At 33.5% G+C, this 22107-nt stretch overlaps 1 protein-coding gene across 5 annotated transcripts in view; it reads right to left on the bottom strand.

The window, feature by feature from the left end:
* Window positions 1–4348: 4348 nt before the first annotated feature.
* Window positions 4349–22107, bottom strand: part of LOC128993460 (transcriptional regulator ATRX-like) — a 90558-nt gene continuing 72799 nt past the window's right edge. For 3 of the 5 annotated variants that reach the window (XM_054417367.1, XM_054417369.1, XM_054417368.1), the window contains 4 exons: window positions 12046–12141; window positions 9994–11011; window positions 6731–6824; window positions 4349–5354 (listed from right to left, as the gene is read on the bottom strand). In XM_054417367.1, coding sequence (XP_054273342.1) covers window positions 6736–6824; window positions 9994–11011; window positions 12046–12141 — 1203 coding nt within the window. In that variant the 3' untranslated portion in view covers window positions 4349–5354; window positions 6731–6735. Of the gene's footprint in view, window positions 5355–6730; window positions 6825–9993; window positions 11012–12045; window positions 12142–16995; window positions 17100–20383; window positions 21393–22107 lie in introns of those variants that run through there. The other 2 variants (XM_054417371.1, XM_054417370.1) reach the window with 2 other exon arrangements.

Genomic DNA, 22107 nt, shown 5'->3' with positions numbered 1-22107 from the left:
CAAATATTAAAAATGACAAAAATTAAACCACTTTAAAAAAAAGGGAAGTCATCAGAAGTGGATAATTTTAGACCAATTGCCCTAATTACTATATTTTAAAAAACACAGAGGATACGCGTCCGGTAACCAGACGTGGATTAGGCGTCCGGTAACCAGACGTGGATTAGGCGTCCGGTAGGGGGTCCCGGAACGCCATTACCACAATGATACTATGTTCAACCATCAGTGTTCGTGGTGTAGTGGATAGAGTGCTCGACTGATATGCGAGTGGTCCCCGGTTCGAAACCCATCGGTGACTTTAACTTTTTGTCACAGATTTTGCTTTGAATGTAATTTCTTCTTAACTGTACATCTTTTGTTAGAATTTTTGGCATTTATAATTTTATGTTATGAAGAGAATTGAACCTTCATTTGATTTTTTTCACTATCAGCAAGTTTGGTTGGTTAGGTTAGGTTATGACAGTAACTGCCGGACGCCTAATCCACGTCCGGTTACCGGACGCGTATCCTCTGCGTTTAAAAAAATTTTGAAAGAGTTGTTGCGAACCAGCTGATTGAGTACCTTGAAACTAACAAGTTGTTTGATTGTTGCCAGGATGGTTATCGTAAAGGAAGGTCAGTGGTAACTGCAGCAACAGAGTTTATTGAATCTGTGATCGACTCAGTTGATAAAGGCAAGAAAGTTGTAGGCATATTTATGGACTTGAGTAAAGCCTTTGATAGCATTAACCCATTGGGGAAGGAATTAATGCGCTACCTGCAGCACCCTCTGGCGGCAATTAATTTTACCGAATTTGTAGACTTTTACTCTAACTGTTATAGAAAAAAAACCTTAGGTAATAAATTAATTATTCTTTCACCATTTTGTTCACAGTAAAATTGTCTACAGAAAAGTGGTAATTGGATAGTCAAAGTTCTAAACTAAAAAATATATATATATATATAGATTATAAAAATAAAAATTTTAAAAACAATATTTTGAAAGTAAACTTGTTATACAAATTCTAAGATTAATCCAGACACCAAATAACACTACTATTATAAAGATCAATCGATTCCCTACGTAGAAAAATCAAAAGTTGTGTACTTTTATAAGTAATAACATTTTTTTTTAATGTTTGTTTACCTTACCGCAGCTGATTTTTGGTGATATGTGGTTTCCATGGCAACACAAAATTGTTTGTTATTCGCTAAAATAAATGAGTAAAAACGCAAATCAAGAAGCAAGATATGTATCAACATTATATTAGTAAGAAGAAACAAAAAGGGCGAAAAATAATAATAACTAAATAACTAATGGCGCTGCCTAGCGGTGACACGAGCGGCACTCGTAAGACGGCCGCCGGGCCTGCAGCGGCCGTACGAGTAACGCTCGTAAGTCGGCGCCAATGGGTTAATCATGGGACTTTATTACATAAATTGAAATTGTTTGGGATTGAATATTTGAGAAAGAATATAATTGGCTTAGTAGCCTACATATTTATGTAACCGACAACAGTTTGTAGAAATTTTAAATTTAAAAAACAATAGATTGCTCAAATACAAATCCACTCTTAAACAGGTAATATGAGGTGTTCCTCAAGGGTCCATATTGGGACCTTTGTTATTCACATGCTACATAAAAGACATGCCAAAATTACATAATAATTATAGCTTATGTCTTTATGCTGATGACGCTAATCTTCAAATAAATGGACACTCTATTGAGGAGGTTGAGTTGTCATCATTTTCAAACCTGGCTCTTTTAGATCAGTTTTTTTCCAAAATAATAGTTTAGTACTTAACTCTGCTAAAACAAATTTCATTGGATTCAAAACTTATCAAAATAATAAAAATATGCTGTCACCTACCATCATTCTAAATGAAACTGAATTGAGAAGGTGTATGATTAAGGATGATTTTAGGATTAACTATAGACAGCAACTTGTCTTGGAACAGCCATGTCAATAATCTAGTTTCTAAATTAAACTCTGTGGTATTTGCACTAATGAGGCTCTCAAAGATTTGTTCAACAGAGACTCTGAAAATAGTGTATTTCGCCTATATTCATTCAAATATCGCCTTTGGTCTTTCATTATTTGGGGCAACTTCCATTCAAAATTTGAACAAAATGCTAAAAATTCAGGAACAATCTATTCAGGTTATATTAAAATTAAATTATAATGAATCGGTAAAACTCTTTTTTTCTAAAATTGGTATCATGACTGTATATGCAATGTACATTTATGAAACTACTACTGTAGCCCGCGGGCTTTGCCCCGTTTAACTTCTTAATTTTCAATATTATCTCGTTCGCATGGCTCAATCACGTCCTGGTTGAAGTTTGTTCGCTACGCTCACTCACCTTTAGGTTGGAGCTCGTTCGCTGCGCTCACTTGCCTTCAGGTTAGCTCGTTCGCTACACTAACTCGCCTCCAGGTTGAAGTTCGTTCGCTACGCTCACTCACCCTTTGGTTGCAAATTAGCTGTTGTCATAAATGTAAAAGAAATAATAGTGCTGCACCCTGTTGGTAATCCTTGTAACTTTAATGCTATTGAAAATCATAGAACAGAACCAACTTGTTTAATTGAAACAGCTGTTAAGATTCAATAATTCCATTTCTCATAAGTTTAACATGGGAAACTCCAGAGCCACTGGGGCGGAGCCTGAAAGGATTTTTGAAATAAGAATATGCCTATATGTTAATCGGGAATGTGAGCTATCATCATGCCAAATTTCAGCCCAATCCGACCAGTATTTTTCGCGTTCACTTGTCACAAACATCCAAACTTTCTCATTTATAATATTAGTAGGATAATTTCTGTGAAAAACCATCAGGACCAACTTCATTTTGTTGGAGATACTCATAATTATAATACAAGATTCAGGAATAGAATTGGCATTGACAAACATATACTTGGATTTTATGAAAAAAGCCAATGTATATGGGGTCAAAATTTTATAATATGTTTTCAAAAGCCATAAAATCTGAGAAAAATATTAATAAATTCAAAAATCAACTAAAAAAATATCTTATTGATTTAACATTATATTCTTTCTCCGAATTCCCATTAAAAATGATGTGTAAAGAAAGTTTTTAGTTTCTGTTTTCTTTTAATGCATATAACTATATCTTTTGTTTTGACAGCCTTAGTATTAATCAATCTTAGTTATAATGTATCTTAGTATTAATTAATATTGACACCATTCTATGTACAGAGTACTAATATTGAATAACTAATATTGAATAAATTATTAAGGAAATTGACAGGAAAGCAGGCTTACCTTTAAATAAGTCCATAGAGACACATAAAACATCACAAAATTAAAAGTAGAAATTTTCGTGGTCACTGACCACTTTTTCAACCACTGGAGATTGGAGAAAGAAACACTAGATGTTTTCTCCAATCTCCAGTGGTTGAAAAAGTGGTCAGTGACCACGAAAATTTCTACTTTTAATTTTGTGATGTTTTATGTGTCTCTATGGACTTATTTAAAGGTAAGCCTGCTTTCCTGTCAATTTCCTTAATAATTCCTGGCAAATGCCCTATCTTTTTATAAGATAATATTGAACAAAGATTTTTTTGATTGATTGACACGATCAGTGTCACCGGACGTGAACGAGACACGAAAAACCAGCTTCAAAATTTACAATGGGATGTAATGTTTACTTGTGTTGGTTAGTCTATGGTAAGACTATAATGCATTTTCCACCCTAATAGTAGTCATAAGAATAATATTAAACATACTTCTGAATATATATGTATTTTATCGACTAAAATGCTCTTACTCCTAATTATTTGTAATCGTAGGATACAATATTATGGTACCAATACCGATGGTAGGTACTACACTTTCGGCAACACTGGCCAACAATCTTCGTGCTTAGCTCCTATTGGATGGCGCGCGGGGCTTTTGATTGGGAGTTAGCGAGTTCCGCCGAGGGTCCGAGTTAGCGACTTCCGTACGAGGACAGGTTCCGGAGTTAGCCAATTCCAAAACTGAACAAGTTAGCGAGTAACTCTCATCGACCAAATTTGAATTAACATGGGGTTAGCGAGTTCCAGAGTTAGCCAATTCCGCGGACCCGTTAATATTAATATTTACTTTTGAAAACCTCATCTCAAGACTTTGGACATCCTAGGAGCGTAGCCCAAGAGGAACTCACAGAAGAGAATAGACCTAGGACATTTCTAGATATGTGGACCATCTTTGTGCTCAATTTTGGCTGTACCGGTTTAGTATTATAGTCGTGACAGCTGCCCAGACAGACAGACACCACCTCAATTTTATAATAGAATATATAGATATTACTTTGAGAGGTGCGTACGGACTGGCATAGTTAGTTAGTAGTCAATAAATAACGAGTCAAAATAATGGTTTTTATTAATTCACAGAAATTTTGAATAACAATCATTGAACCAGCAAATAGCATTTAACAATTATTCTTGTATGTTCAAAAGTTGTTCACAGAAATGCACATGTAACTAAGTAACTAAGTCCATTTACAGATAATGGCTACTTATTCTGAAGACAACATTGAAAATGAATAACTTAAAATCAATTTCTTAAAGCCCAATTTTTCATATAAAATAATAACAAAACTTAACATGCAAGTTTTAGTCAAGTGTTTACCATGGAGTAACTAAAAGAAATGCAAGAACTTTCAACCTGTAGCAATACAAACAAATATTAATAAAAAATATTGCAATTAAACCTCAAAATATATAAACAATTTACAATTGGCATAGACAAATTTATAGCATTATACAAACATATTTACACGGATAGAATACATACATGCTTTACTTCCAAGAACAATGTAGGAATGAAAATATCTATTTATCTTAGCTAGATGCAAAAGAAAAACTACTATCAACAGGCTATAAAACATATATACACATACAGTTCCAACTTAAACTTTAAGGGTTTGTGCCAAATTTTTATCCAAGATAACATAATCTTGAGCAGTTTAATAATAATTATTTTGTGAACTTAAAGCTTAAAGAATATAACTGAACAGATTTGTTTGGTTATTAAAATGTAACTGTAAAAGAGTGTTAGGTTAAATGGTTAACAGTAAAAAAAAATAATTGACCGAACCAAATAACAAGTTGTCATTGGGGTTTTTTTACCTACAACAGTGGATTGATGTAGGTTATATTTAAGAAATAAAGTAGTAAAGCCTCAAATACTTATCTACTAAATCTAGTATTTTTTACTTAAGAGCAAATTAGGAGGACGGGTTTAGTCTAAACATTGGTCAAAATTAAACTAGAAACAGTCTTAGAATATAATACAGCTGTACACAGATCAGATGGTGGCAACTCTTCATCTTCAGCCAACTCAAGGGAAACTCACGTTAAGATGTCCTCTAAAAATAAACAAAATTAATTAAAGATCATTAAAGTATTTTGATGTAATGGTTAGTAGTACACATAAGCATAATGAAAACCAAAAATAATAAAACAATAAAAAAATACATGCAATTACAAATTAAAACATTTATCTCTCAGCTGCCCTACCAGCTCACAGCAATTTCTTAGACTTATCAAAAAATATATACCAAATAAAAAAACAAAATTAAGTTCAACCATGCTTTTGAAACTTCTGCTCCCGGAGGATGCAAGCCATTAACCTAGATTCCACACGGTGCCTCAGCCAAAGGGCGAGCTCGGAATATAAAAAACTACAACAGTGTGAACCCCCCACAAAAACAACAAGAACAATTTTAATTTCTCCAAAAACTGCCAGACCAGAACTACTTGAGAACACAATCCATCCACGGTCCTTCCAAAACAATTTAGAATGTGTCCAGTGATCGGATCTCTAAGTCTCGTAGTCGTGAAACTGTAAAGTCCACAACCAAGAGCTATGACCACAATGAACAACCACGCTCTGCTACCATATTAACCACGCCCTTGCACCTGCACCAAGCGAACGAATTGGAAGCAAGTTCCCATGGGCAGAGGCGAGGGGCGACTCAGAGCCCTACCTAACAGCAAGACAAAGAACAACACAGCCATTTGAGATTAACAAGCTGCAAACATTGAATATTTCAAAACAAATCAACCATCAACAATGATACATGTGATACTAAATTAAGTTATTAATCTCAGCTGTTGTACCAGCTCTCAGTCATTTCTTTTACCAAAGGTTCAGTTTAAAAGAAATATTTAAATTGAAATTAATTTTGTTATTTTTGTTAATTATTTTTTATAATGCATTTGCAAGCTCAATTTAAATTAATTGTTCTGTCCCTGGCATCATATCGGTTATGTTGCTTGCAGCATTTTAGTCACTTAGCTAGGATGGGGCCTTAAAATATTAGTTGGTACCACTAGTATAGATAGTTTTAAGTTTAGATTGATTATAGTCTTAACACTTTTGTTTGGATTGAAACCATACACAAACATTTACTTTTAAAAGTAGGAATCAAAAGTTGCACTACTGCATTGGCAGATCCAGTAGACAAGTTATTGTCTACCAACGGCTAATTTACAGAAGGAATATCGAGTTGATTATCACGTATGATCGAATGGACTATACTGTAGTTATCAAGTCATATTACCTCGTGTTCTCCCTTAATCACAAAAAAAAAAATGCTGTGTAATAATTTTATGATCCGGGTTCAGTGCCTACCATACAAGAAAACGTTCTTTGAAATATCCACTGAAGCATATAACTTAATCCTGCTATATCCAGCATTATATTATCAACACCTTGCACAAGAAAGCCGAGATAATTTACCTTAATTACGTGCCAGGCTCATCATCAATCTCCACAATACTGATTGGTTCTCTAGCAGCTCCACTCATTTGCTTCATTCTAGATGCAGTGTAACCTGCGGCAAAAAGGTAATTCATTAGTAGTCTTATCTAAAATTTTATAACAGCCTACTATAATTGGGTATTGACGATTCCAAACATAGAAAATAAACCTCTATTGCCATTGACTTTGGATATTTAGAGGTATGAGATATCCCATCAATATGAGCCAGCTGTAGCCAGGTTTTTTCTCAAATTTAGTGATGGAAATGAAGGCTACTTTTTGGTAACGTTACAAGTCGTTCCGTGACAGGCCGGTAATAGGTGACTTTTGTTCGTTTTTGGATACGGGTGAAATGAATAGCCAACAGTGACAGTGACAACTGCACCCGCACCCGCGTCACTCCAACAAATCTAGTCACTTCATTTATGTGACTACACGGTCGTCGGTCACCTTTTCAAAACGCTAGACGGCAGGAAACGCAGGCGAACAGCTAAACATCGACAGTGATAAGAGCTCCTGCGTCACTCTAATACATATTGTCACTCCATTTAAGTGAGCAGTTACACAGTTTTTCGTTCCGTGTGGGCACATGATTTGGTCTGCCAGTGAATGTGAGTAAAGAAACATTGGTGACTTAGTTACAAAAAAGTTACAGAAATAATAGGATATTTCAGGGTGCCTATTACCCAAAAAATGGTAACGTTTCAGTAATATGGTGACTTATCCTATTTATTACGTTAAATAACAACTATCACTATAACTTGTTGAGTCTTTCAGAGAGTGTGCTGCTATTGAGTTTATATTTTCTCTATCAGTTTTTCATACTCTGATAGTTAAAAAGGCCATCGGCATAGAAACACACAAAAACAACAAAGGCTATAGTTTCCGTTTAAAAATATGCATCTCTTTGTGATGAAAACACTGGTGCTCAAAGAAAGAAACAACATTTTGCAGAATCAAAGGTACCTAACTTGATTAAACTAAATTCCTTTTTATTAATAAAACTGGCTAAGATTTTATGCTGAGTGTCTCCTTTACGATTAAGTTTATCCATGGTAAAAGATGTCGGCAATAAATAGATTAACTGCTATTGTGAAAATAGTACAGCTTACTTTCGTTTGTGTATCCGCCTAATAGTTTTTAATTTTCAGTCCGGAACAACAATAACACCATAAACTAACTAACACAAGTTGACTTCTCATCCCATTGTAAAATTTAAAGCTCAATTTTGGTGTGTAGTTAATGTTGTTGACACTGATTGCTAGTGTGGAAAAAATTTTGTTTCTATTATTTTAGGGTTAATTTCATGGTTTGTTCTTTACTGTTTGGTTATACAACCAGAGGACGAGTTATTGTTTATGATTAGATTGTTTTATTTTAGGTTTTAAATGACTGAAATACCAAGAAACACCCCTACAGTGCACCGGACTAAACAAACAAAAAATTGTCTTCAGCTGATCCATAAGGATGAGAAATCTCCTGTATGTTTTATCTATGTTAACACTTCTTATTATGTTGATAGATAATTTACCTACGACCGTTTTTTAAAGTAGCCATTTCAGTACAGTTCTTAGAATTGAAAAGTTTCACTTAACAGCATAGTTTCATTTCATAACAGCATAGTTTTTCTCATAACAACACGGGTAACGGACCAATGAGGTTCAAGGATTGAGAGTAATGAAGTAAAATTGTAATACTTCGAATCAGCTGATTAGTTGACAATTTTAATTGTTGATCCGATTTGTTCCTGTTGATACTCACGTATTCTTAACCTAAGTGGGTGGAAGTTAAATAAAGGTAGATTAAACTGATTTAAAAATGTCAGTTAGTGAAAGTAAAGTTGACGAGATGGAAATGAGAGCACAAACTGTTTGTGCTAATATTTTGCCACCAAAATTGAAACCAAAAGGTATGCAATTACATACCAGCAATTCATTAAATGGACGAAACAAAATAAGGTTAAATTGATACATGAAAATGCTCTTAGGGTTTTTTTTTGAAAACCTCTTTACCACTTTTTCACCCAACCCGTTGTGGACCACATATTTCATGCTGAGATCTTACTGTAAATAAACTGTTTTACTATATTATTCAGTTTTCCAAAAAAATATGCAACGTTTCCCTAATTGTAATTGATACAGTATTTATGGTTAGAATGCTGTCAGTAGAGCCTATTTCCTGAAAAAAGTAACGTATTATTTAACAAAGTTTTACAAACTCGTAATTACATGAAATCAGCTGATTATATTATACAATAAAGTCGTTGTATCACTTTCAGTGGCAATGACAATAAACGAAAACATAACCTCTCTTAGAAGTTATGAGTAGTAATTGTTAGTAATAAAGAACCAGATTGTTAGTAATTAAAAAACGGTCGTAGGTAAAGTAGTGTACGCAACTCGCGTTAATAGTCTTTACGACACTCGTAGAAGTTATTACTACTAATTTTCTACTCGTGTTGTAAAGACTAACTTAACGCAATCGTTGCGTAAACTACTATTACTTACACCACACCATAAGCCTATATTATAGACAATAGACATACAATACTGTTAAAAGAAAAGATTCAGATATATTTGAGGAATAATCCATTCAATCAAGATCAGCAGCATAGTATGTTTTGCAAATTGAACATCATGAAATAATTTAGAAACAGTGAATGGAAAAATCAAAACACCTTGTATCAACTTTATCAGAGGAAACTTATGTATTGTATTGTGTACAGTGTAGATGTCTACTATCTTGATGGCATTCTATTCTACCTAATATTACAGCATGATATGCATTTTGTCCAGATTATACATGTAGAGTTTCTCGATTAATCCAGCTAATCCAAACAATCCATCAAATAGGTCTAGTCCCACTCAATTCAGTTCAGCAGGGCACTACTGCATTCTGAAGATCTTCATAATATACAGAGTCAACATTTTGGATGATATTGAGAACTACTAAGACTTTAATAAATTTAGTATTGTGGATATGAAGGTGAAAATTGTATACATCTAGATAGTAATTCAATTCAAGAATTCAAAGTACATCAACTGAATCTACTAGGAGCTAACCTCTCCTCTCCATCCTCCAAAATTACTTTAGTTCCCTCTCCCCCTCCATAACAAATTGGGTTTAGGTCAACAAAAATCAGTAACATGATATAAAGCATTAGTATGTGTTTTGAAATTTGTTTTAGTTAAATAACTAAAATATTCATTGTAAATAAAATCTCAAATTACGATTTTACTTACGTTTCTTCATCTCCTCTAGTTGCCTTTGCTGTACTGGGTCAAGCGAACCAGTTTTTTGCTTCGACTGTGTATCCTGCTGCTGAGTTCGCTGCTTCTGCTGCTGCATTTGCTTAACCCGTTGCTGCATCGCCTGCATCTGATAATTAATTTTCTGCTGCGGAGTTTTCAATTGAGTTTGTTGTGCATTTCTATTACCAGGTTGAGTAACACGACTAACTTGTGGCTGTTGTCGGCTACTGACTACTTTGATAGCATTGTCTTTTCGGTTTTGCATCTGCTGCAATCGGTTTGAGATCACCATTGGTGGGTTAACTCGGCTGGTTGCTGGCGCTCTCAACGACCAAGGGTTTTGTGTCTGCTGCCCTGGATTTAATTGTGGTTGTTGTCTGCTGTATGTCCTTTGCATTCCCCTGTTTTCTGGTTTTCTCATGACGTTTCTTTGCTGTATTGGTTGTGGGACTGGTGGCATTGCTAGTTTAATCCTTTGATTTGGCCCTTGCTGCATCCTTTGCTGTGACAGTTGCTGCGTCCTTTGCTGTGACAATTGACGCATCCTTTGCTGAGATAATTGCTGCACCCTTTGCTGTGACAATTGCTGCGCCCTTTGCTGTGACGATTGCTGCGTCCTTTGTTGTGACAATGGCTGCATTCTTAGCTGGGTTCCTTGCTGCATCCTTTGCTGCGTCCCTTGCTGCATTGCTTGCTGCTGAAACTTCCTCTGACTCTGGATCCGAGCCAAATTAGCCTCTTGTTGCCTCCTCATTTGATCCATGTATGTTTCCTGACTTGTCTTGTTAGTTTTTCTTATCTGACCGTTCCCGATCATTGCTTGATTCACTGGCCGGTTGACAATATTCTGCTGATTCATTTGGCTGGGATTTACTCTCGGTTGGTTTGCTGTTCTCGACTGGAACTGGGTCACGTTTTGAAGCATTTGGGAAAGTTGATCTGTATTAGAGTTGAGCATTGTTCTCAAGTTCGGGTTTTGATTGGAAGGTCCGGCCACAGGTTGTTGTACCTAAAACATATCAGAATCTCTGATTAGATTTTTAGTAGAGTTTGTATTCCTACATGAAATGTGTCATAGTATGAACTTGAAAATCTGTTTAGACCTACTGACTCTCAGCAAGAGCAAAATAATATAAATAAAAATACTTTTTAAAAAATTTCACGATTGTCTACTTTTTAGTGCGTTTAAAAACGTGGCAAATAAAAAAAATATTTTTATTTATAAATCTTACTAATATTATAAATGTGAAAGTTTGAGTGTTTGTTTGTTTGTTTGAAGTTCAATCACACATTAACTACTGGGCGGATTGGGCTGAAATTTGGCATGATGATAGCTCACATTCCCGATTAACATATAGGCATATTCTTATCTCAAAAATATTTTTATTTTAAGGATTTGCCATAACTCTGAAATAATACCATTTCAGAGTTCTGCTAGTTTTTGCCTAACTCTGTTCTGTAGAGTTTAAAGTAGCCTACACCTTATTGTCTACAAATTGGCTAAATAACTTAGGTACGGTACATTATAAAAGCTGACAGCCTTTTTACATTGACTTAAATTGCAAGCTTACCTTTTCCCGTCCGTGGGCAGTTTGATAGTTAAAAATTAACCCTTTAAAATAGAATAGGACTGTTATGTAAATTGTGAGTATTTCCATTAGTTAATTATCTTTTAGCCAACTCTTTTAAAATCATAGGAAATTATGGCTGTTATTAGTTTTTAAACAAGTTATTTGTTTATAAATAACTCCAGTACTTCTTTGCATGTACACTAGTTATTCTTAGTAGTCAAACTTCCAGCTGGTCTTCTTGGCAAGTTTAGTGTTGAGTGAAGCGTGGCGTGTAGGCCACATTCCAGTGCGCTTAATGCTGTCTTTTTGTATGTATTTATTAATGATCTTTTAGGTTATGATTCCGTGAGGGTTGGATAGAACATGAAATCTAAGAAGAGTATATTGTCGAAGAGTAGATCGAAAAACATTATTTTGGTCTTGAACATTCATAACATGTGTTTAGAACTAATATCTAAACCATAAAAATCACCTGTTGTTGTTGAGTCTGTTGTCGTGGAAAGCCGTTCACTTGGTATAACAGAGTTTTCAGCATGTTGTTTATCTCACTTTCAGAGGAGTTGGGGAACTGTGGAAGAGAGAAACACATTAGTTTTGCTAAAGCTTTTTCCTAATTTTCTTGCTTATACCTTGTGCTGAGACAAAGAGAACACAATAATATATTAAACTGAAAGATACTTGCAAGATGTATAAAAATGTTGTAAAAAAGGGCATTAAAACTATTGGCTAATCAGAGGTAAAAATAAATGATTAAGTGACAATTTTAATAAATCAATCACTAAACTTACTAACCATAATATTCCAGTATATTTCATCTTTGATTTATTTGATTGGTATGATTTGTTTGAATCCTGAATCTTTAAAATCCCAAAATTATCCTTTCCCCCCATTCCCGTTCTATGACTTGTGTTAAATAGTATGTTTAGGGCCTTCCTCTGGAAAATGTTTAAAAAATTATACCTGTAAACTTGTGTTTTTAGGCTATTTAGAGACATAACAATGGATTTTTTCATTGTAAAAATCACGTTTCCAGGTCAAGGGGGGTTAAAACCTCTAACCCCCTGGATACGCGCCACTTGTGTTGTCAGGTTAATTTTTTTTTTTTTTGATTTTGCTCCTGTAAATTTCTGCACATAATTTTCTTGATCATTACATTCAATAAATATAAATAGTTATGAAGAAACCTAGCTTGCTGGTCTTAGTTAATTAACAAAGCTTTATAATGAATCATACAGCTGTCTTTCTTCATCTCAGCGAATTTCCCATATAGGGAATAAGCTATTACCGTAGGCCTCATGGTAAGACCTGAACCCCGGAACGGTTTACTGTTTCGTTTTGAGGTCTCCAGAGGCCAAAAACACCATCCGTTCAGATTCAAATACATATATATATTTATATATATATTTTATTGCATGTTTAGGGCTACTAATTTAGTAAAAATTAAAAAGTAATACGTAATAATAGTAATAAGTAATAAAAAACTAATAGATTCTTTGTTAACTATGTTGTTAATTTTTAATATATAGATATAAAATATATCCATGTATAAATCCCAAAGTACCCATGAACTTTTGAGAAACTACAAGTCACACCCCCAAAAACCATATATAACTACCGTACCTAAAATGTTTGTCATGACGAGAAACCTTGCGCAAAACTATCCATTATTTCATAAATTCCCCTTTAAGGTCGTAATTCCTTTCTAAAGGGAACTTTCCATATACCTAATGTTAAAAATACCTCAGCTGTACAGTACTTATTTGTATGTCTTTCTTTTAATTTATTACCTTATTAAAATCAGGTCTGATTATTTGTTTGTATTACTGTATTCTGCTTTGTTTATTTCAGCTTAACTTAACCAATCAATAGTTTTATTGATACTTATGAAGTCAAACGGGGTGAAGCCCGTGGGTAACAGCTAGTATATATATTTGTGTCCGTTAGCACGATAACTCCGCAACAAAAATGATGCGATTTTGATGAAATTTAGTATAAACGTATAATCTTACATTTATTCTAACGAGTTAGCGAGCCAGTGGGATCTGACCATGGGAGTCTATGGGGGGGGGGGGGGGGGGTTTATGGGGTAAAAATGGGGTTTTCCCATTTTTGACAAAAAAAAACTGCACTAACAAAAAAATTGCAGTTTCTTTCTAAGCCATTTTGTAGAGCTTAAAAAAAGAAATCTTAAGTAGGCCTACCAGGGTAGGGTAGGGGGGTAGGGTAATGCCTACCAGTTACAGAGAAAATAAAAAAATGTTAATTTAAAATTTCCATGTTATTCTTTTGGAGAAAATGAAAACTGTTGTAGTTTACTTGATTATGGATATATGTTGATAACATTTTGCAAATATATTTATTTCATCCTATACTATCGACGTATGGTCAAAAAACACTTTTTACCTTCCCCGTAGCAGCAAACGTAAGCACTCGTTAAATCTAATGTAACTTAAATTGGGAATAAATATGTCTTATTTATGGAAATATTTTAGTAAAAATATAATCAGACAAGTTGAAATTCGCTTAGTCTGCAGGTTTGCTGCGGCGGGGGTATTTTTTACCTTTGTCTTGCCTCATTATGTGTGTTTTAGATAATGACTGGTGATTGAATATATTGTAAAAAATCCTTCAACCATTTGAGCTGCAGGATTATTTATTGAGTTGATTATACCTATGTTTATTATGCCCACTAGCTTCTAGGGGACATAAACGGTAAGGGTAGGTAGAGTAACAAAATGCCCATTATGTGGTGAAACTCACTAAGAACCTACCTAAGCTGTCCGCCTTTTAGCCAGGCCTCTTCCAGCACTGCCACAGTCAGTTGAACTAACAAGTTGTACATAATACCTGACCATGACAATATTCAATATCTCAGAGCGGTAACTTGGCCAGAAAGAAAATACTTTAGACTTGGCCACTTAGATTTGTCTACAGTACTGAAACTAGTAGCTCCCCCTTTAGTTTTAAGCTACTAAGTTGTGTTTTGGGTTATAAGTGAAGGTTTTGTTAATCATAACATCTAATAGAGCTTTTGGGGCTGTAAGGGACTAACTAACGTCTGAAGATTTCACTGCAGGTAAAATCAGAATCAGTTAAGACCAGTTATGGAATAAATTCTGTCTATTAACTGATCCACACCCTTCTTTAGTTGAGATCTCAGGGTGTCTACTACATTCTGGATAAAAAATGCATGGACAATTCCCGTACATTTAAGGACACTTTGCCGTAACCTTTGTCGGTGTCATTAGGCCTACCGAATAATTTTCCTGATTTGTCAAACTGTATTAATCTTGTTATTAACTGTAGTTGTACCAGAGAAAAAAGTAAATAATAATAGATAAGAGTAAAAAATTTCAAAATAGAAATTTATTGAAAGTAAACAAGCATAGGCTTGACTATACTTTAGGTAAAGCTTTTATAGTGTAACAGAGAAACACAATCATTGTCTCCTGCGATAGCGACAAATATCTCCATCGGTCACGTAAACTTCATAACATAGCTTATCCGATCCAGGCGGATTAATTTGGCATGATTCGCCCTGGCACAACGTTAGGCTCTCGACTACTTTTTGAAAAAAAAAATCTTTAATACACATTATTACTCAGTTCTTAGTACAAAATCAAGGTATGGTAAGCGGCTACCAATGAGCAATAAGCACAGAGTAAGATTATTGTATTTTCATTTGCAAAGTTAATATCGACACATAGCAATCATTAGTTGTTTATCTAGGCTCAATTACATTTTCTTAATATATTTTACAACTCTTCCAAGAATCAAAATACACAGGCCTAGACCTAATTATTTAGGAGGGCCTATACCTATAAACTGAGTAACAAACAATGAGGTTATAATAGCAGCAAAGTCACTATCATCATTCTAGTTCATAAGATTTAGATTGCTTAAAGCATACATCCTTTTACAACTCAATAAATAAATACGGGAAACAAAATACATTGAAACCTGAACAGCCAACAATATAAGACAAAGATACAGAAAATGCAATGACATAATTTCAAACCAAGCAGGCCTAAATAGTGATAAAACATTAATGCAAACAACAATGCTTGTGGTTTTGTCAATTGAAAGATAAAATATCCATAAAAAGGGGTTAACTTACAAAATAAGACTGTAGATTATTTACACATTTAATATGAAACCATAAACAGTTTTATGGCACTAGGCAATGGCCACGGCAAATTAAATTTTCTAGCCGAAAGTACAAGTAAGAAGTGAAATTTAACAGCCATTATAAAGCTATTATTTTTACGATAAAATAGGTTTGGGATCTCATAATAATTCCTCATAATATTATCTCATAATAAGCCCTAGTAATAAAAAAATAAGTTGTAAAGGAATAAAAGTGATACAACTTTTATGAGCTAGCTAGAATTGAGTCAACAGTTCTTGGAAGTACTTGACTTGACACTTGATTGTCGTGATAAAATATTAATGGGTTTGAGATTGCTAATGGGATTTTTATTGCATAATTAATCTAGTAATAAATTATGAAAATGTAAACAAACATCTGATAAACCTTTTATGTGCTCCTAACCAACTAGCGATCAATAAAATTATGGCCCATTAAAAATTTAAGGACATAGTCTGGCATTTAAGGACAATTCCCGTACATTTCATGGCCAGTAAAAAATTAAGTACAATTCCCGGTTTTCCCGGATTTCCCGGTTGGTAGACACCCTGGATCTACATAAAGATATTTGATAATTGATTTCCAAAATATTTAAAGTTCTTAACGCAGTAAATTGTTTATGTTTGTTTTGTTTCTAGAATATACTAATTATTTTGCTATACTACTAATGCATATTCATGGTATGTGGCAATTCCTTTATTTCATCACGTGCATTTTCAATGTCCCCCTCCCCAAAAAAACAAATGTACTAGTATGTTGCTTATAGCAGCATCTCTGTTGTTTAAAATAATGTTGTGTATACAAGTAAGTGTAAATTCCTGGATAGGCTTCCACAGTAACTTATTCTAGAATCGTGGTCTTCTGGTAAAGACCGTGTCAAAATCGACGAATCACTACTTTCACTCTCCCAACGTTTCGGGCTCAATGTAGAGCGACTTGACTCAGATGACTTGCACAGATGACAAATAAACTTGATGACAGATCAACAAATCAACAGATAACTTGATTTGTCATATGTGCGGTGTCAAGTCCTCCTTTAGGATGGCACCTACATCGAGGCGGAAACGTTGGATAGTGAGAGTAGTGATTTTGTGTTTTGTTGATTTTGACACGGTCGTTACCTGAAGACCACGGTTCTAGAATAAGTGTAAATTCGTTGTTTTGGACATTCTTGGATGGAAATTCAATACAGCAATAAATAAACTTTCTAAGAACAAAAGGCAAAAAACTAGTGAAACTGCTAGTTTTAGGATTGCTGTGACTTATAAATATTACCTCTAAATTCGTTTCAACTTAAAAGGTGGGTTCTTCCACACTATTGGAGACAAGGAAGAGTTGAAAGGATCAGAGGAGGAAGAGGAATCTGTTTCTTCAATTGTCTGTTGACAAATACTTAACAGTTAAAAACATACCCATAATGAGGAAAGTTGTTCAAATTTAAGATCATATAATGGCTTTATGCTGAAGGAGCTTGCCTCAAAGAACTATATTTTTGTTTCTTAGGTTGGTGAGGTTAGGTGAAGGTCAGGTGAAGTTAGGGGGACACAGAACCAACGGGTCACAATATTAACATAGCTAAAACTCATTGTTGGATGATGGCATCTGAACCGAGGCGTCCAGGAGAGAAGTTTCAAGCTCAAACAATCAAATCCAGCCACTTACGCTCAAAACGTAGTAGCAATGTTTGTGATTTTCTCCACAAATACCACACACTGTCACCTCCTCCAGTTACAAGCATAATTGTTTCAATTTTTTTGCTTATGAAAGTAGTAAGAAGTTCAAATTTAATGTCTAACATTAAATACAATAACATACAATACAATTGGCTAAAGTATATCTCGTTGTGCCGATACTGTTTATTTTAACCCATTGGAGACTTATCACGGATGTTTTATGTTTTTATTGTAATGTTTCTAAAGAGTTTTAGTTTAAATAACATATGATTATTTAAGAATAAACTAAAAGTAATAAGCAGAAAACAAGTAACAAAAAGTTTTCAAATTGAAAGTCATTGAAAGTTGTTACCACATTTATATGGAAGGTATTATGTAACAGTTGTTGTATTTTATTTGTTATAAGTCTACAATTTAACAATGGAATCGTTTTCTTATTCCCTCTGTAATATCAGACATTGACAAGGGATATTGTTATATGGTTGTTTACGTTCTTGATGTTCAGACGTTTGTGTTCGTACTTTCAGTGGTAATAAGTCATTACAACTGGTAATAAGTCATTACAACTAAGTAACAGATTTATTATTATGTTTTATAAATTGGAGGAGTACAAACTAATTTGATTGCATATTCTCGAGTGAGAATGACAGACTTCTGTGGGAAAATGACAGTGAAAGTGACGGCGAATCGGACAGTGCTGGCGTAGGCCTAGGCCTATAGGACAACGGCAGTGGTGATAATACAGTGTTTTACATAAATAGCTGTAAAACATACACTATTGCAGATATAATTATAAATTAACAATTTTTTATATAGGGAATTGAATAAAGTAAGGGAATACAAAAAGAAATAGTAAAAAAAAATATTAATACTACATTTTTTGACATTACTTAAAAAAAAGTATTAAAAATTTCTTTTGCAAGATTTTTTGAAAATTATTAGTATTTTTTTTTTACTTTAAACATGTTTATTACAATACGAAATTGAATTTAGATTAATTAACACACAACTTTTAAGTATCTATAATATTAAAACGTAACAGGGTTTTTTTATTTCACGATTCTGAATCAACCACTCGACCGATTTTCATGATTTTTGTGTTGAAAGAAAGATAATTTTGAGAACTATGGAATGCCGAAGCCATAATTTTAGTTTAGGGTCACAGTTATTTAGAAATTAACTTTTAATTTTTGAAAAGTCTAGCAGCCGACGCCAAGATTCTAAACTAGCGTTTGGCATAGTATAATTTGCTTCATAACAGCTGTAAACATTCAGCGTTTGTAACACAAATTCAGCATTTGGATAAGTTTAAAAGACATACTAAGGGTTGACTTATTTGTACTATGTGTAATGCTAATCATTGATACGTTCAATCCTTCAATAAGAGGATGACAAATTATTTAAATATACATAGTAAAATACTAGGATGTTCAAATAGTTTTTTAAAGTAATCTTTGTAATCTTCGGTTTGTTTTGGTGCAATATAATTTGTTTTAACTAACAGCTGGTTAAATATAAAAATGCTCTATAGAACTAATCAGGTTATTTTATTTACTCTGATTTTGTCATTGATTATAGGAAATAGGCTAAGTAAGATTACTAGACCACCGAGATAAGTAACACCATCGATGTATACTAGTCGAGGCTCTGTACACGAGTCTTAAAAAAAGGATATGCAAATTATTTTACTGCTCAACATTTTTAAGGAACGGGTAGGAAAATCCATTTTTAACATGTTTTAATTCATCTTGGTAGCTTTTTGTTTACAATCAATGTTTTGAATGTTTAAGGCTTTGTTTGGATTAGGCCCGGAAATATTGATGTCATAAAGAAGGAGATCAAGAATCCTCAAGAATACGATTTTAAATTACCACCGCAACCTCAGACGTGTTTTATCCAAAGATATACAGATGAATGACATAGATTGAACACAACCTTATCATTGACCTAGGATACTGCAATTAGACTAACCATCCTTTTATGAAATCTAAAAAGTTGTTTGGCGTGTGTTTAGTTGTGGTTACGTTTGGAGGCGCTGAATATTTTATAGTTTAAAAAATATTAACTCAGCTGTTTACAAAACAAACTATATGTTGTTGTTTTTACTTTTCTTTGTTTTCATTTATTTATCAATTGATGCAGTGAAATTGATATAAAGGATATGTGTGTATGATTCGTTTAATGTCAGGACCCCAACGTTATAATTATGTGTACTGTGAATTTTATTGGATGTTTTCATTTTATTTTAGGGAGTTTGTATTCAGACCTACTGGAAATTGTGTATAGTGTGAGTAATTGTATTATGGTGATATTGATTATGAAAGAGGCAGGTATGCGATGGAATTGGAAGGTGATATCATTGACTAGGCCTATACACTTCTCAATTGCTCAATTATCAATTACTCTTTCTACTGTAGGCTGCCATAAAATTTGTCTTTATACGTGTAAGCTAGCTGTTCTGAATTATACACAGTCTTAACTGACTACTCCCGTACGTGGGACAGGCTAACACCTCTTTTAAGTTAAAAGCCAAATTTTTACTGAAACAATTCAAATTAGCAATTTTGTATTATATTCTAAAGGCTATGCTATTGAACTAAATACCAAAGTCTCCAATGGGTTAGATAGTGTTAGGTGTAGCAATTATATGAAAAGAAAAACTACTATTAATTCATTAAGTAACAGTGGTTGATGAAATCCTATCTCAAACTTCAAATCTTATCATCCAAGCTTTAACTTTGGTTTAAAATTATTACAAAATTTTATTGTAATATATAGACATTTATCTAATAGCCTATAAAAAATTATCTTATGTAAATGTTTTATAATAAGATAGGGCTATTAAAAGTAACATAGTCAATAGTCATAGTCATAGTCAAATTAAGACTAATCATTAAAACAAGAACATTAAGACTAAAATATATATGGTAAATAATAACACTACCAATAAAAAAAAATTGTATTTACAGTATTAAAAAACAGTCAAACAATATAAAGAGTCATTAACAACATTATCACAGCAAAGTTGTTGCATTAAAAATTTCAAACAAAATCATTCTTGTCAAATGAAATAATTCATTATTGTTTTACATTTCATCTACCAATAAAAATAATACTGTTCAGTCAGTGAAGCAATTAAATGCTTCAGTTGAGAAATCAAAATACTTGCCTTTTAAACAACACACTTTTAAGGTTAAAATAAAATAATAAAAAACCCTGCACGAATTAATTAAAAAAACATGTTACATACGTTGTTTGCATTTAAATGATGGACACACTGATTGTTTTCACTTCTTAACATTCTAATAGGAACACATTGCACAGAGTTGAATGCTATTGTATAAAGTTCCCTCCTATTCACAATCTGTTCAGATCTTCTGTTGAATTAATCACCACCTTTGATTCACCGATACCTTTTCTTACCATTATTTTATTATTGTGTACCCATATAAATTTGTAATTCAACGCTTTGACTACTTCTAATGTCTCCAAATATAATAGTTTGTCTTCCTCCGCTAAACTTTCAAAGGTATTGATATTTCTATTTCTGTTTAAGATTTGTTGTTTTTCAGTTTTCTTGTTAGAGGCAGCAGGTTCACTGGTCATATTTTCAAACTCAGTTTGAGAGATTGAGGGGCTAGATTTTGAATTTTCAGGAGAATTTACTTCAAGAACATTAGGTGGTGTTACGAAAAGATATTCAAGTTCTTCTAACGGAAATTCTATATTTCCACTGTTGGATAGTTTGTTCTGATGCTCAACGAGAATTTGATGCTTCATAAAGTTTAGCCTATTTTCACCTAATTTCTCAGAAATACACTGCCTTTCAGAAAATATGTTTTTAAGTTGATTGTAAAATGCCTTTGGTGACAAATTAGCTAGGGAGGGTGAAACACTATTATAAAGCCTATTTTCAGTATCTTGCTGGGTTTTAAGCCTTTCCTCACGTTCACAATTTTCTTTTGATGACTTGCGCTTGCTGAACCGGGAATGCCTCTTCTGGAAGAGAAGAGGACAAATGAGAGGTTGCTAGGATCACTAGGTCAGGAAAGATTTCAAGCACTAACTTACAAGGACAACTCATTGATGTTAAAAGTTGTGAAGCCACTTGTTGTGTCCAAAGATAATTTGTATCAAAGCAAATTCTCATTAGCAGTGGTCTAATAAATATCTTGGAATTGATCAATGGGTTATTGGCATTCAGTTTACGCTTCAATTATACTAACTCAACTTAGCATTTTGCCAAAAAATCCTAGTTTTGTTTTAATGCTTGCTTCATGGTGATAACAACGTTTATACATTTAAAGATTCACACTTCTCATAGTAAAATAAGAAGGGTGTATTTTTTAACAAAATAAATAGAAAAATGTTGTTTGTATCTCCTTCAAGTATGTTGTACCTCCTTCAAGCAAGATTCTCTTATTTCAAGCCAACGTATCCAATACAAATGTTTGGGTAGTAAGAATATTTTTACTCGTCCCTTTGTGTTCTATCTATCACGTATATAAACAATCCATCTCTATAAACCTAAACCTAATACTATTTAAATTGTAGAAAAACGAGGATAGCAGCTGATTACTTTGAAGAAGTTTAGGTATGCCAAATAGAACATACATTGTCTCTTCTCTATGTTCTATTTGGCCTACCTAATACTTCTTCAGGGTTAGCTGGTATCCTTTCTTTCTACTTGTAATTCAAAATCCTGGCCTAGAGC

The sequence above is a fragment of the Macrosteles quadrilineatus genome, unplaced genomic scaffold (genome assembly GCF_028750875.1).
Source record: "Macrosteles quadrilineatus isolate MER2022 unplaced genomic scaffold, UCM_ALF_1.0 Scaffold_4__1_contigs__length_99947679, whole genome shotgun sequence".
Taxonomy (NCBI): domain Eukaryota; kingdom Metazoa; phylum Arthropoda; class Insecta; order Hemiptera; family Cicadellidae; genus Macrosteles; species Macrosteles quadrilineatus.
This window is presented reverse-complemented; position numbering and strand designations above follow the sequence as displayed.